At 32.2% G+C, this 16,380-nt stretch overlaps 2 protein-coding genes across 3 annotated transcripts; both read right to left on the reverse strand.

Annotated features, from left to right (window-relative positions):
• Positions 1-72: 72 nt before the first annotated feature.
• LOC114384873 (probable non-specific lipid-transfer protein AKCS9) lies at positions 73-872 on the reverse strand. Its single transcript, XM_028344695.1, has one exon. The coding sequence runs from the start codon at positions 813-815 to the stop codon at positions 528-530; it is 288 nt and encodes a 95-aa protein (XP_028200496.1). The 5' UTR covers positions 816-872; the 3' UTR covers positions 73-527.
• Positions 873-6,527: 5,655 nt separating this feature from the next.
• On the reverse strand, positions 6,528-15,596 carry LOC114384880 (RAB11-binding protein RELCH). Of its 2 annotated transcripts, XM_028344715.1 has the most exons (20): positions 15,271-15,595; positions 14,627-14,776; positions 13,760-13,941; positions 13,046-13,153; positions 12,035-12,205; positions 11,387-11,953; positions 10,967-11,041; positions 10,765-10,893; positions 10,612-10,686; positions 10,314-10,523; positions 9,960-10,112; positions 9,644-9,858; positions 9,325-9,442; positions 9,093-9,225; positions 8,822-9,023; positions 8,629-8,734; positions 8,412-8,552; positions 8,191-8,314; positions 7,928-8,044; positions 6,528-7,289 (listed from the first exon to the last, which is right to left on the reverse strand). In XM_028344715.1, the coding sequence occupies exons 1-20, from the start codon at positions 15,467-15,469 to the stop codon at positions 6,910-6,912; spliced, it is 3,555 nt and encodes a 1,184-aa protein (XP_028200516.1). In that variant the 5' UTR covers positions 15,470-15,595; the 3' UTR covers positions 6,528-6,909. The 2 variants fall into 2 exon arrangements, with proteins under 2 accessions (XP_028200516.1, XP_028200508.1); XM_028344707.1 differs by having other exon boundaries at positions 8,822-9,225; positions 15,271-15,596.
• Positions 15,597-16,380: the final 784 nt, after the last annotated feature.

Here is a 16,380-nt window from a genome sequence, read left to right on the forward strand (position 1 = left end):
TTCACCCTCGTAAAATCGTGAAACGAGTACTCATGTCAAACGAACTATAAATTTGTTAACAACGCCGACACATGAGAGGACATATACGCCACTCTAGAACATCATTATTTATTTATTTATTTATTTATAGCTCTTAACACATATAATTCCCTGGATACAACATGTATACTGGTCATATTCAACTCTAGAGAGCTTTATCTGATATGATCATCCTTAACATATTCAAAGATAGCTAAATACTTAACTGTATAATATATCACACAAACGTAGAGTGACATATATAGAGTAAATAATAAATATAAGTTTAATTTATACACACAAACTATGAGTATATAACATCGTTATCCAAATATTCAACAAGAATTTACTTTATTACCGCATCATGTTAAAATGTTGCGATAAAGTGGTGAAATCCTATTGAATGCTTGTGTCAAGATGCTTTGTAGGATCAAAGTGTGTATAAATTAAACTGTTTATCTATATATATATATATATCCCACACTTTAATTATAAGAAGGCTTAATTAATTAACAAGTTGGAAAGGGAATCCCACAAGAAGCAACGGTTTTTCGGGCATTAGGAGAGTTAACATACTGCTTCAAGCTAGCGTTTTTGAGGTAGCCACATAAGCATGGTTTTTGCTGCTTCAGCTTCGTGCAACAAGCATTGGAAGGTTTAGCACCGGAAGTGATTGCTGGAAGACACGGACTCAACTCTGTTGGGGTGCATGTCACAGCCTCAGCCATGGGCCCCACCTCCGCCAGAAGAAGAAGTGCTACAACCACCACTGCACACATAGCAGACTTCATCATCATTCTCTAGCTCCTCACTTAAATTTCTTAACACAATTAATAAGTGATGAAAATGTGCAATTGTGGCACGTTTATATATATAATAAGTGGGTCTGGTTAGTGGTTTGGTTTCAATTAATAATAATGCTTTCTATGGGTGGGAAGTAAATGGCCAATGTCCCCACTATCGAACGAGCGTTGGGCTGCAATTATTATTTTGAATTAACAACACCGCGAAGTTGTGGCATTAACTCTAGTGGCTACTATCATCTGGACTTAATTAATGGACCACCCAAAATGTTTAATCAGGGTCGTGTTACCTACCAGCTACCCACGTGGTAGTACTAGTAACCAAAAACGTATCATAGACATCCATAATATTAGTGAGAGAAAAAAAAATATGCATAAAATAAAATTGTTTTTATAACGTGATATGAAGAAAGAAAAAAATATAAATAAAAGCATTCGTGGAACGTTTAACATAATTAATATAACTTCTAAGTCTTGAATTTTCTTCATTAATGAGGTTCTTTGTTTCTTAAATGTGATTAGAGATACTACTTCAAGAAAAAGAAAAGTAAAAAACAAGCTCATTATTATAAGAAACCATAAATAAAAGCCTAAAGGTAAGAAAAAATTAATTGACGAAGAAGGATACAGAATATGAAGAATGAAATCTATTTCAGTTTAATTTTCCACATGATGAATATTGCAAAATACACATATAAGATCTCTATTTATAACATTAGTGTCACATAAAATAATAAATATACTTAGGTGTCACGAATGTAAAACAAAAAAAGAAAGACATATACATAGAGTGTGACTATACGATGATATAATTGAGTGTAACAAGTAAATCTTCACCTAAGTATGGTTAACAATACATTATTTAACATATATTTTTTATCTCTTTAATTAACAAAAACATATGGTTTGTAATCTGTTTTGTTAACTAATATTTTAAAAATATTAATTAAAAAAATAAGTATTTATTATGAAAATTATAAAAATAATATAAAAAATTGTAGTGCCTAATGTGATCGCTGTCAGGGGAGAACTATGCGTAGACACCGAAGCTGTTAGATGTTTTTGTCATGACTATTCAACCATTGGTTTATCGGAAACCAGCATAGTTGGTACAAATGCATGTATTCAACTAATTCAAGTATATAACAAGTCATAACAATAAATGCATGAATATATATATATATATATATATATATATATATATATATATATATATATATATATATCTACATGAGTGATACCGATACTTGTGTTAACCAGCGGTGTTGCCGCAAGGCCAATGAGGCAGCCACAAATTTATGTGGTTGATGTTTTAGTTTTTGCGTGTAGGTTTATTATTTTTTACTTTATTTGATAATAAATTTTACTATATTATAAGTACTTACATTATTAGTGAAGTTACATAATTTAAAAATATTTATATACATAAATATTGTTATAATTGTCAAGAGAAAATTTTTAAAATTATTTTTATTTTCAATTTGATATCAACAATATTAAGACAATGATGGAATGAATCATCATAGAATGAGATATTAAAATTATTTGATTATTAAATCTTAATTAAAAATAATAAATATAATTTTCATATTCCTGTTTTTTTAAATAAGTAATTTTAATTTCTTATTTTTTAATTGAATTTTTTTGTCTTTTAATTTTAAAAAATTCATAATTTTAATTTTTATTTGAGAAATTTTGTCCCCCAACTTAAAAAAAATTCATAATTTTAATTTCCGTGAATAATTTCAAACTTTGACTATATATTTTTTAATTATTTTTTTTAATAAATTAAACTTATTAGTGATTAAATAATTTTAAAAAAATTATGTCACATGACTAATAATTTAGATATAGGAACTAAAATGATGATTTTTTTTAAAAAATGAAAACAATGTCTCAATTAAAAAATATAAAAATTAAAATTGTAAATTTTTAAAAAATAGGAAAAGAAAATTAAGATTTTGGCAAAATAAAACAAAAATAGATTCATAAATTATATTATAATAGACTCAACATAAAATTTGCCCAAGAACCTAGAATTGGTAGACACGGCCCTGCCTGTGCTGTGGTGGAACTTCATTCGTGTGCAAATGTATTTTCTGATAATTTTGATTTAAATAAGTTTTTTATTCTCTAATTTATTTTTTTAAAATGATTTAATTTGATCATACCATCTAAATTAGATTAACGATAATAAAAAATGACATTTAATTTATAATAACTTAAAATCGTTACTAAGTAATTTTAAATTGTAAAAAATACATATTTTTCAATGTTTTTAAAATTAGATAATCAAATTAAATCTACAAAATTTGATGCCCAGATCAAATTAGAGAATGAAAAAATAATTTAATCATAAAACTATAAACAAAAATTTTGAGTTTTGTATTTTGTTTTCTCTATTTTTATAGATTTAAATTTACTATTTCAAGTATTTTATTCTTCTTATATATTTATTGTTTTTTAGATTAAATTATTTAATTGATTTCTAAATTGTTTAATTCAAATAACTTCCAAATTTTAAAAGAAAAAAAAAAGTCCTTGATCATATAAATTTTTTAATTGAGTGAATGACTTTTGTTTCATCATCGATCTGTTGTCAGTGTCTAGCTTTTGTATCGAAATGATACAATTTTTTCATAACTTATCAAAATGGGTAAATTTAAAAAAAATACAGAAACGAATAAACCGTACCGTGGTTCCAGAGATGATTTCGCTTTTCTAGTTTTTGTTACATATTTAAATAAAAAGATACGGCACATTTTGTGGGGCAGCAGAACAAACAATTTGTGTTAGTTTTTAACCACCACAAATTTTTAAAAGAAAAATAACAAAAATTTAAAAAGTGAATCGTCTTTGGAAGAATGATTTCTTAACGTTGATATTATTCTTTGGAAGCACGATTTACTCATTTTTTCGTAATTTTTAAAAAATCTACCCATTTTGATAATTTATAAAAAAAATACACCATTTTGATACAAGACTCATAAGTTTCGTCAAGTACTTAATTAAAAACTTTTTTAAGTTTAAGGATTTATTTTAAAAATTCAAATAATTTAAAAATCAACTAAGTAGTTAAACCAGTGATCCAAGACCTTAAATTAGTAGGTGCAAATTACAAAAAATAAAATCAATGAGTTCAATTATATAAATATAAATGAAATAAAATATAAAAATATAAGATTTTATTTACAAATTTGATGAATTTTAAAAAATGAAGGATGCAAGTACACACCCTCGACTGGTTGTAGTTAACTTCTTTAATTGCATCTTTCATCGTTTAAGGGCTAGTTGGGGTGGTTTTTAGTTTTGAGTATTGATTTTTTTTTTAAAAATTAGCAACTCTTTTTAGTTTTAGTTTCAAAAATTTTTAGACCGGCAATTAGTTTAAGAATATTTTTGTGTGGTAATAACGATGATGGTGATGTTAGCAGTAATGACAACTTATCAGTGATAATTGCGGTGATAGCGACAATGGTGGTAGAGGTGGCATTGATGGTGGTGACAATGTAGATGATGGTGATAGTGACAATGTGGTGGTGGTGTTGATGGTGGCAACGTTGGTGGTGGTGGTGACGGTGGTATTAGTGGTGACAATGACAAATGTGGTATTAGTGGTGGTGGTTGTAGCAATGTCGATGGTGGTAATGGTGGCAAAAAGTGGTGAGGATGTGGTGGTGAATGTGGTGGCGATGACAAAAGTGGTATTGTTGGTAGTGATTGTGGTGGTACAATGACGATGGTGGTAACATTGATGGTGGTGATAGTAATGCCGATAGTGATGATGATGCCGGTGGCGGTGATGATGGTAGTTGATAGTGGTGTTGATAGTGGCACCAAGTGGTAGTTGCAACAACATTGGTGGTGGATTTGGTAGCACTTATAGTGGTGGTAGTGATAATGATAATGATAGTGACAGTGACACGAATAGTGGTGGTGATGGTGATGATGATAATATCGGTAACGACGATGGTAGTGGTTGAGGTGATGACAATGATGGAGGTTATATTGGTAGTGACGACAATGATAGTGTCGATAATGACAATGATGGTGATAGTAATTGTGGTAACCGTGATGATAACAAAAAGTGCCATGGTCAAATGTGAGAAATGTGTGCTTTTTTTTTAACTAAACCAATTTCAAAATATTTTTTCTTAGTTTTGAGAATGGGTGTAAAAGTGTTTCAAAAATGATTTAGAAACGATTCCACCTCCATTTTTGTCACAAATTTGTTTTTAAAATTGCATTTGAAACCCAAAAATACAACCATCCTAAACAAATACTATTTTTTAAAAAAATTAAATCACTTAGAGTATTATTTATTTTTGAAAATATTATAACTCTCTTTTTTATCATATTTTTCTATATTTTTATTTTCATAAATAGAGATGGAAAGTGATATTCCCATAAGAATATTAGAAGTTTTTTTATTTTTTGGGAAAGGAGAATATGAGAGGTTATTCTCCAACTTTCACTATTAAGTTCATTGGGAATATGTTCTTCCATATTGATGTGTCCTTTAGGGGGCATTTGGTAGTTCGAAAATTTTTATATACATGGGAATCATGATTTGTGAGAAACATGATGATTGGAAATCATGAATTCAAAGAAATGTGCAAAATATGTTTGAGTAGTCTTAATATATTTTCTCGGAAATAAAGATTTTCACATTTGGTTACATTATAACTTTCTTGGGCATATAATATTTTTTTTATAAATATACCCTTCATTAAAAGAAAATACATCTTAATGATTGAATCATCTTCTCAACAACTTTGACATTTTATTTTTTTGGCTTTGTATTCATAGAATCACATTATGGAAGTCAATGATTGACTGCTATTGTCAAAATTGGTATGCCAATAAAAAAATAAAGACAAGTGATCTATATCACATAATGCTTAACAATGACAATATCAAATATAAAAAACTTTAGACAATGAGAAACACATGAAAGTGTAGAAATATAAAAATTAAAATGTATCATAAATACAATGCAACAATAGTAGAGCCAGAAGCTTTTGGATAAAGAACAATCTTGTTTGTAATTGTGAAAAGGATAATGTAATCATTTTATGTAATTAAAACTTTTTTCCATTCAAAAAATTTGAATCCCCTTAAAAATGTTTTTCGAGAAAATTAATTAAAATTAATTTCCAAAGAATTATAATTATAATTTTCTGATAATCTTTTTAATTTATTACATAACAAATATGAAAATCATAATTTTTCAATATAAAATTTCTGAGAAAGTAAAAACTCTCTAACTATCCAACCGCAGTTATGTATATTTTCGTTATGTTGTGGGTTATTTGGCTCAGACACAATTAATGGCTCTGCCATAATATGCACATGGACTATAGACAGATTTAGCTAAGGTTCAGTTTCTAACAACTATCAATTCTGAACATCAATACGGACATGGAGGTAGAAAGGATGATCATATGGACACCTCAAGGCAGGTCACCTCAATCAGTTTCTAACATTTTCTCTAAGGCTAATCATGTGACATTTACCATTTTAACTTATAAACCTTTTTTATTATTTTTATCCTCATTACGGTATTATAATTTTTTTTTCTTTTCCCCCTAACCAAACACTTCAATCACTAATTTTACCAAATATTTTTGATTCAATCAGTTGGTTTATTATCTTTTAAGAAAGTAGTGACAGACTTGTCTGCACTAAATCGCTCGATTCCCCAATTGTGTTCTTAAGTCCTAAAATATCCCGATCCATAAAAGTCAATACAGCACCAAATGCAGGGCATACGATAAATCATTTTACAATTAACAGATTCTACCGTGCTCCTCATTCAAATCTCTCCTGTCCCCGACACAAGGCCTGATAATAGATCATACACGCCAAAAATACGACAAAACTACAATGAAATATTTATCTATACTTTCCTCTTCTATCTATGAAAAATCACTAATGATTTAAAAAAAAAATGTCTATAATATTTGGGAAACAACAGTGGCCAATCTCACCTATTGGACAAGTCTTCGTTGTTGTAAATATGCGACACAACAATGACCTTCACCAGATGTATCTGAACGAGCAAAATCTTACCATGCAGAAATGCATCTTATTGGTTCTGACCTTCCTCTGGGGCTTTTGCCTTGCCACGAAGCATCTCGCTAAAATTTCCCAGCATGATGCGCTTGAATCTTGTGTCTTCTGCTGGTGATGGTGCAGCAGCTTTGGGAGACACTGTTGCTTCTGATGGTGGCTCTGTGGTTTCTTTCTTTCCAAGCAATCCACTCTCACCAAAGAAGCTGGTCACTGATGATGGAAGGCCAATATGAGCACCCATCACCTTACTAAAAGACTCAAAAGTTCCTCCTGATCTTTCCTTCATAATAATTTCAAGGGCTTCTTTGTGTGCTGGATCCAATGCATCCAAGTCTTTCAAGAGATTCTGTATAGCAGGCAGGAACAAGTCCCGAACGCTATTTGCAGGAAGATCTACAAGAGAACGGAAATGAAATGTTAAAAATCAGCAAAACAAATTCTCCATGGGAAATTAAAACTCGTATACTGACTTTTATATCTCATGTTGCAATTTTAGACTCTAGCTTAAGGGTGTAAATGAGTTGAGTTGAACTTATAAGTTTAGGCTTGGCTTGTAGAAAAACAAGGCTGCTTAAGTTTGACTCATTTAAACAAGCCATATTTAAAGGTTTTGGCACAAGAATTAAGAAATACAGTTAGCATTTTAGATTTCGTAAAAATTATTATGCAATTTTGTAATGTATCCCTTGTCTTTCATATTTAATTATATTCTCTCCTATCTATACTTCTTTTTTATTTTCTCATTCCACAATAAATGGGAAAGGATATAATAGAAAGAAAAAAATCATGCTTCATTGATATTGTAAAATGAAAATCAAAATGGAGGCAAAAAAAGTGCTAAATCATCAAACAAAATAACCGAGGTAGTATATGAAAAGTATCTCATAGTCTTGAAATAATTTAGACTATCTTAGAGATGATCTCTTAAGATTATTATCTCTATACCTAAAACACTATAATTTCAACAACAAAAAAAAGAGCACAATAGGATTTGTGGACACAAGATTAATATAAGTTTTAAATGAGTAAACCTGTAGCATCCAGAGCACGGATTGCCTCACAAAATGCATTGGCTCGTTCTCGTCGACGCATCAAATCACTTGATGAATTTGGCATAGCTGTAAGTTGGGAAATCTTGGACAAAAGATGTATGTCAAGTTAAAGAAACAAACAGCAAAATTTTAGAGATCTTGAAAGCCAAGAAAATACGAATAACTAAGTAAATCAGACAAAATGGTCAAGACATTAAGAACTTTTATAAACATATTTTATTCAGAAACAAGGTTAAGGATATATTCTCTAAGTCTTTCTGTCGTATGTGGTACCGCAACCACCAATGCACGAATAACAGCAATAGTAGCTTCATGGGAACCATCTTCAAGAAAAGCATCCATTTGAACACGTATCTTGTCAACAATCTGGAAGATATTTTATTTGATCAGCAATTTGAAATGTGGAGCTGCATTAGCATCAAAATTTAATCAGAAAACAGGGAGAAATATTAGAGATAGATACCATCTCATTTTTGAAGTGTTGAGCCACAGCACCAAATGCATCTATGCTACCATACTTTACAGTCAGGTTTTGGTCAGATCCAAGAGTAACAAGGGCAGGCAAAACATGAGTTGAAGCAACCTTTGCATCAATGTGTGGCACCTATTAATGAACACCCGTGTTAGTTTTGGCATATCTAAGAGATGCAACACGGAAAAAAAGGAAACAATAAGCTTACAATAACTTTCAGCAACTTAGCAGCATTTATTTTCATGCTCGCATTAGAGCTGACAACCATTTCCCATAGTATATTAAATATCATACCATGGTTTTCTTCATATATGCTGCATTACAAAGAATTCTCATTATGAATATTGGAGAAAAATACAATATATTTTAAGAATGTTTATGATGCTAAATGCTAATCATACCAAATGAAGCGGATAGCATTAATAATCTCAGGAGTGTGCTTGGTTGATTGATTCTGCATCGAATTTTCTTCTAGTAGCAGCTTCCTCAAATATTCTGCTAATTGTTCATGTTTTCCAGGAGCACTCAAAACCCCAGCCAATAGAAGCGGAAGGACACACATTGTAGAGAGCCTATCAGCAACAGCAGACCTTGGTCTCAAACCTATAAGTGAAAAGTCAAATACAAAGTAATTATGTGAAAAAATCACAGAAATATTGAAGAATTGATTACCTTTAATTCTTGAATGGATGGAAGTAGGAAAAAATGTCAGATCGGCATCATCCCCAACTGCTATTAAAAATACTGGAAGCATTATGCATGTCACGTAGGAATCCCCAAAACTTTCAGAAACAGATAACAAAAACTGCATTTAAATGACTTATGTCAGCAAAAGCTAGGAAAAAACTATGATAAGAAGTCATAAAATAATTAAATAAAAAACTTCAACTGATAGACAAGTGACCTTTGAAATTCGACTTCGTAAGTTATCTTCTTTCTGAGGTAACAAACAAGCCAGCTGTATCAAATTAGGAAAGCACTCAACATGCATCCATTCAAAGGCACCCCATTCAACTTGCCCCCTATCAAAATGGAAACCATTAAAGATCATTAACAGCTTTGACAGAGCAGTCAAACAGTTTATCATTCAGCAGTGTATGTAAATGTGCTATGCATGTCCAGTGGAATGCATATAGATTGCAACATGAATCAACAAGTTTCAGAGGGAAGCATGTGACATAAAGACTAAGGTCATTGCCATAAACCATTCTTGCTAAGCTTACCTAGCATACAATTCAAGCAAAGCCGTAGATAACACAGCTTGGGTAGTTTCTGTGGTGGATGAAAAGGGGCATGTCTCAATTACTTTCTGGTGCACCCAAGAAAGCAATTCTGCCAGCATTCTCAACAGAATATCTATATTCCAGCGCTCTCTTTCACCCAAGACACGGAGATTTGACTCAATGGATCCTTCAACCCCAGAAAGAGGTGGACAACGCTGCAGAATGGGGCAAGAATTTCCACTTAGAAAAAAAAATATTTGTCAGAATGAAATTCTCAATCACAATGGAGCAGTGACAGTACAAAGACAACAAATACCAGGGCAGAGTTTACAATATGAGAAAGCAAAACTCTCAAAACATGATCTAATTTGTTCCCCCACTTAATAACTGCTGGAACCAATTCCTTGAGAGTAGTTTCCACCACCACTCCTGATGGGTCACATACCAATTGGAACATCATATCCTCCACCTGTCAACAGAAAAAACAATGACTTGGAGCAACTCTTAATATTTATTATTATTCTTTTAAGAAAAATGCTGCCATATTATAGTAAGGGTAAAAGGCTCCATTCCCTAGACCATGTCTTGTCAACCTGTTCTAGAGCTTACATTGTAGCCAAGTCTCAAGTCAGAAACCTTCTCGCCTCGAAGCAAATATAGTGAGGCTGACCTTGAAATATTTATCCATGTTCGGGAAAAGTGGAAGAAGCATGGCCAGATTACGGGCAGCAGCCTCTCGAACAACACTGGCAGAATCTTCTATTAGTTGCTGCACAATAGACAAAATAAGAGAATTGCGAATCTCCAGCCGTACAAAATCTGCAAGCTCTCCACATGATTGAGCAACAAGCAGTCTACGCTCCTCGTACATGTGACTGATCTAAAAATCATAACATTTAACAAATTGAAAACCTTGCTCCAAAATTAGAATGGCAAAGAGAAGGTTTAAAATTGAGGCTAGAATATACTTGTTCCCAACACTGAGGAAGCAATTCTGTTTCTGTTCTCATCTCTCCAACATTCTTTGCAAGGTTCACACATGCCTGAAACGACAACAGGGAAATTCAAAGCTGCACTCTAAACCATTCATTAGAAAAAGTTAAGAAAATATGATAACTCACATCCATTATTATTCGTCTTTGTTGTTCATCAGGTCGCTTTATTAAATTAAACAATGTGTGGGTCAAAGAATCTCGAGTGCTGCTATCTGGGTGGCGCTCGATTGCACACATTATTAAGGGAAGGAGCTCCTGCAACCAAACAAAACTGATGCAGCCAATATAGGAAAGTGAACAGGATAAATAAATTTATTGAGAAGCAAACCTCTCGATGGTTGATCAAGACATAGGGAACAATTTTAGGCAAAGCATCTGCAAGTATCTGAATGGTTCCTAACCCCTGTTAAAATATACAGGTATATAAGAATAAAATAATAAAATTACATAACGATGTAGACAAAGACCTCTTGTGTTAAAATTTAGTCATTCTGACTCTTCTCATTTCTTTTGGATAAAGAAGGGAGAAATTTTTTATCTTTATAATTTTCAGACATGCTATATGACTGGCAATGAAAATCAGCAACAGTACTTATAGATCACCGTTTTTAACACAAGAATGTCTGGACTAAAACTAGCATCATTTTTTCAGTTTCATTGATTCAAAAAGGTAAGCAATACGCCAATATGAAACCAACAAGTAATAATGTTTAAGGATTTCCTCAAGCCAAGAGTACAAAGAACTTGCCGTCCTCTCAGATATTGCTCCATCATTCACACTGTCTGATTTTACAAGCAAGCTGCTATCCTCTGCTTGTTGCCCAACATTTTGTTCAGAGACATTTTTTATATTTTTAAAAGCATTATTTGTATTTGCAGGATTAAATAACTCAGGCAATGTATCCTCATGTTTATCAGCATACTGAGCAAGAGTTTGAACAACTGGTGATTGAGCATCTTCATTGTGTACAGCACCCAAAGCCACATCAATAGGGTCAGAGATTGCACCTTGGTCTTCATGAATCTCAATCACTTTATCATTTATCTGCAAATTTTCCTTTTCAGAACCAACAAAATTTCCAGGTTCAGGAGATCTTATATTCTTTTCCTTCAACCATTCATTTTCCATCTGCAATTTCTTCATTTCTTCCTTATATTTTTCAAGAGATTCAGATTGAACATTATTAACATCACTGATAACCAGATTATTTCCCAAGTGAGACCCTTCAATATGCACTTTCAGGGAAGTGATCTCAGCTCTGCAATCATTGAGTTCCTTTCTTTGGTGCTCCAAGGATTGCTTCAAAACTTGCACCTGAAAATTAAACTAGTACATCATAAATTTGAAAATATGCATATTGTTTGTTAGCGTCTTTTAAACATAAGAAGGAAGTACCAGGTTTTCTTTGTCTTTAAGATCTTTCTGCATTGCATCCAAGGACTTAGTTAATGTGACTATTTGAGCATCCGCCATGTCTTTGTTCTTCAACAAGTTCTCCTTTTCTTGATTCAGCCTCTTATTTGCATTCAGCAAAGTTTCATTTTCTCTAAGTAGGGAAAATTTTTCCTGCATTAGCATCATGTGTGATTCAGCAGAAACAGTATACGAAATGAAAATTATAGGATTAATTTGGTAAAAGTATTTACCTAAAACTTCAAAATAACAACTAAAAATCAATTCAAAACAACCAATGCCATATTAGCCTTGCAATCAGAGCAATGTTCTCTGAGGTTTTCTGTGTTAGTATTAATCCACAGTAAACTCAGTTTCTATCCACGTCGCTGAAAGATTTGAAGATAATGCCATACAACATTTTCAAACCTGTTCAGTAGTTCTAAAACCTACATAGACTGACCAATTCAACTTGAAAACCAATGAACTAGTTAGCTGAGCAGTTACGTACGTCAATCAAATATTGTTAGACATAATATAGAACCATGGCCATGATATCGATGTGCCATTGAAGACCTAACAGCTTTTGGGATAGTTGGTTTGTGACAAATAACATATAGAAACCATGTGATAAAGAAAAATGTCTGTGAAAGAGAAGTTTGGAAGGTTGGATTATAGTTTCCAAACTCAGACTGATCATCAAGATAAGTACACGAAGCCCATATAACCTAAACAGATAAGCCCATAAACTAATATCAATTCTATCACTCAAACATCAATCATCAGCAGAAACTAACATAATGATAGCAGAAGGAAAAGCAGATAAAAACCTACAAATGCATAGTGCAATATGTAAAATCCACAAAACGGTGTAAGCTTACAGAGTCATGTGGAGCAAAACCATATAGTCAAACAATTTCTCAGCACCTTTGTTTCTTGAGTACAATCTCAGCACTAGTTTAGGTAGTATGCAATGAGAAACATGCTGATACAATCAAAATAAAAAAAAATCACCTCAGCAGCCTCTGAAGTTGATGAAAGATATTGATAATAATAATGACGTAAGGCATCAGGTACAGATGCAGGTGTGTTGTGCCAACTGTCCAAGTTCTGGTCTGTAACCTATAGCAACAATTGTAGCAGATCAAAATAGTGCTAAAATTAAGCACAAGAAATGCCCAGGCCAATAAGATGTGGCATATATATGAATTTATATGCATATGTAAGAATTTTATGAAACTTGTAGAATCTTGTGCTTCGTGTTACAACTCCATGATTTACAATTCTATTACCCCTTCCCAAGTCGGAGTAAAATCTTGAGTTTAACAACCTTAGATAATACTATCCAAGTCCCATCATCCCATTCCCAAAATAAAAAAAGTAAAATAGCATAATATAATTCATATATTCCATGTATGTCTTCTTCATATTAGAGTGGTTCTTGATGCATACATGAAGCTACTACAGCTGCTGAGTGTAACTACTTTATTTCCCAAGCACAAACCAAAAAAGGTAAAGGACAAAAAAATCGAAAACTGGAAGAGTTGACAGCAAAGTCTGTTTTCAAATAAGAATGTAGCCATTGGCTTCTTAAAAAGTAAAAGAGTCTACCCCCCACCTCCAACAAGATAACATGAAAAAAAAGGAGAGAAAACAAATGATGGAAAAGCATAGTCACAGAAAGAGGGGGCAGGAAAGGGGAACGAAAGCCAATACAGATGTACCAACCTCTTCATAAAATGTCATTGCAGTAAGACGATAGCCAGCTATAAGCAAATATTCCTTTACAGCACAATTAAGATCTCGACGTTCTGTTTCTTTTAATGGACCCAAATCGGTGAAGGAAGAATTCTTCTTTTGCTGAATTTGCTGCCCATCATTCACTGAAACATCTCCACTTATCTTTTCAGCTGCATCAAAAAATAGAAGCACATAAGAATTACAATATTGGGCATAAAGAAGTAACCACTGGAGAAAATCTTAAGTATTCCAAGCTGTAGTGCTGTACTACTTTTAAGTAGTATAAAAGAAGAAGAATTTCCAAAAGAGGAAAAAGAAAGAAGTGCAGGAGCAGAGCATGTAAAATATCCTTCTACAAAACCAAATTGCATTATTAGCCAAAAGGTAGTGGGTGTCAACAAACTATAAATGGGTTTGATTCTGCACAATATTTAGATTTTGGGAATATATTAAACAAGATTAAACTAGAACAGATACTCAGAAGTATGGCAGTATCATTTGCAACAGAAAAAAATATTTGGGGGAATTGCAAGTCACTAAGCCTTGTGAAAATTTCATTTGTTCTTCCAAAGCTTGCACCAGCCCACTGTCATTTGTTTCACAAGTCATATGTTACAATCTTTTGAATGTAGACTACCGTTTCTTACACTATATGAAAACAATCCATTAAGTAACTCAGTTGAATACTCTTTCAATGCTGGATTATGTAATTAATGGCAGATGGCAAAAAGCCGAAAAATTGCCATAAGTAAAGGCCTTCAACATAACCATACATATTAATGTAAAAAATGTATGACATAGAAGGCCAAATTGACAAGAGAAAAAAAACATTGTCTTAAAAAACAAGAAAAATACCCTTTAGTTCATTATGATTTTCTGCTTTCTTCTGCAATTCACTCTTGAGTTTTGAGATATCTTCTTGAGCCAAACGCAATTCATAATCACTAATAGCTAACTTTTCTTCTGCTGCTTCTTTCTCTTCCAGCAAAGTTTGAGGATCAGCCACTGCATTGCAAGAATGAAAATAAAGAAGAGAATATATCACAAGCATAGGATAGGATACAGTATACATGCCTTCTAAATCAAACCACCTTGCACTTTGATATTTCTTATATAGCTACTCTTACTCCCTATATGGAGCTAAAGTCCCCATAGATTACATAACCGACAAAAACAATGCCCATATCTAGGAAGCCAATACAGTCGATATAAATAACATTAATCCACACCTAAATGTCATAACTCATAAACAACCCTAAGTATTAAATTGGAGTCCAAGTACTAGAGAAAGGCTTAATTTCGTATTGTAATCTCCCTCAGAATTTCTTAATCTTGTGATCAACAAAGCATATCCTCGTTTTAAATTCTAAAGGTTATGGCAAAATTCACTGGCATACGAACAATTCATATATCCATTCCTATTATATATAGTTGGCAGAAGTACAAGGAGGCGCCAAATAGAAAACACAAATTGGAACGGTGAAGAGAAAGAAGAGTACCTCGGAGAGAGTTGAGGCGAGAGATGAGATCGGGAGGGAAGAGATTGGGATCGGAGAAGAACTGTTTGAGGCGAATGGCCTGGTCGTCGCGGCCATCGTCGAGAAGTTCGTGAAGAAGCTCGAATGCGGTGAGAAGGTAGTTCTCTTCCAACAGAAAGTTCACCACGCAATTGCACAGCGAAGATCTCTCCACGTCCATTTTCTCTCCCTGTCTCTGATCTTAAGCCATTCATTCAAGACAAGACAAGAGAAGAGAAGAGAACACTCTCAGTCAGATCGTGGTTTCAACTTTCAAGACTGTGCTAGCTAGTTAGGTGCCATCTTACATGTTTACTTTTTTTCTTTATAAGATTAAATTGCTGAATACCATGCTCTCCTGTGTCCAAAGCAGTACACCCGCGTAAAAATAGATTTCATCGTCCTTTCGATTTTACTAAATTTTAAAAAGTTTTTACTTTGATATTTTCAAATGTTTTTATTAAATTCAGTTAATCTTTTCATCCATATGTTACACTAATTTGGTTGGTCATCTTGTCATATATCACATGTATTTTGTATTAGGGAGAAATTATTAATTTTTTTAATATTTAATGTAATTATATATTTAAGACTTGAATTTGAAATTATCGATTAAACTAAAATAAACACGTGGCATACTTGGTGATACATAATATGACTATGAACATTTACCACATCTCATTAGTGCAAAAAATTAATGGAAAGGCTATTTTAGTCTAATAAAATCACTTAAAAAAGTAAAAATATATTTTTAATTTAAGAGATGTTTAAATACCAATTTAGTGTTTTTTGTTTTTTATCCTTACAAATTTATATTTATATTTTATTTTTAGTTCTTGCAAATCATATTTATTTTATTTTTTCATTTTATAGTATTTTAGATAACTCTTTCAATAATAAAAAAAGACCTTATTTAAAACTTTTCATAATACAATGAAATGCAACAGAAAACAAAAGTGAATGTGCAAAATAACATCCTTTAGTCTTTATCCCTAAAGTTGATAACCCAACACATTTGAACAATATTGATCCATAAACCTCTATAATGTGGTCTATAATAGTGTTAACGAGAATGATTGCCTGATATCTGAA

This window comes from Glycine soja, chromosome 2, assembly GCF_004193775.1.
Source record: "Glycine soja cultivar W05 chromosome 2, ASM419377v2, whole genome shotgun sequence".
Lineage (NCBI taxonomy): Eukaryota > Viridiplantae > Streptophyta > Magnoliopsida > Fabales > Fabaceae > Glycine > Glycine soja.

Excerpts from the sequence above, each read along its gene's own strand:
- LOC114384873 (XM_028344695.1), bottom strand. The coding sequence starts at position 815 with ATGATGATGAAGTCTGCTATGTGTGCAGTGGTGGTTGTAGCACTTCTT.
- LOC114384880 (XM_028344707.1), bottom strand. The coding sequence starts at position 15,469 with ATGGACGTGGAGAGATCTTCGCTGTGCAATTGCGTGGTGAACTTTCTG. Across the intron at positions 8,315-8,411 it reads AACACTTCAAAAATGAGATG|ATTGTTGACAAGATACGTGT; the intron begins GTATCTATCTCT and ends AATATCTTCCAG. Across the intron at positions 7,290-7,927 it reads CCGTGCTCTGGATGCTACAG|ATCTTCCTGCAAATAGCGTT; the intron begins GTTTACTCATTT and ends GTTCTCTTGTAG.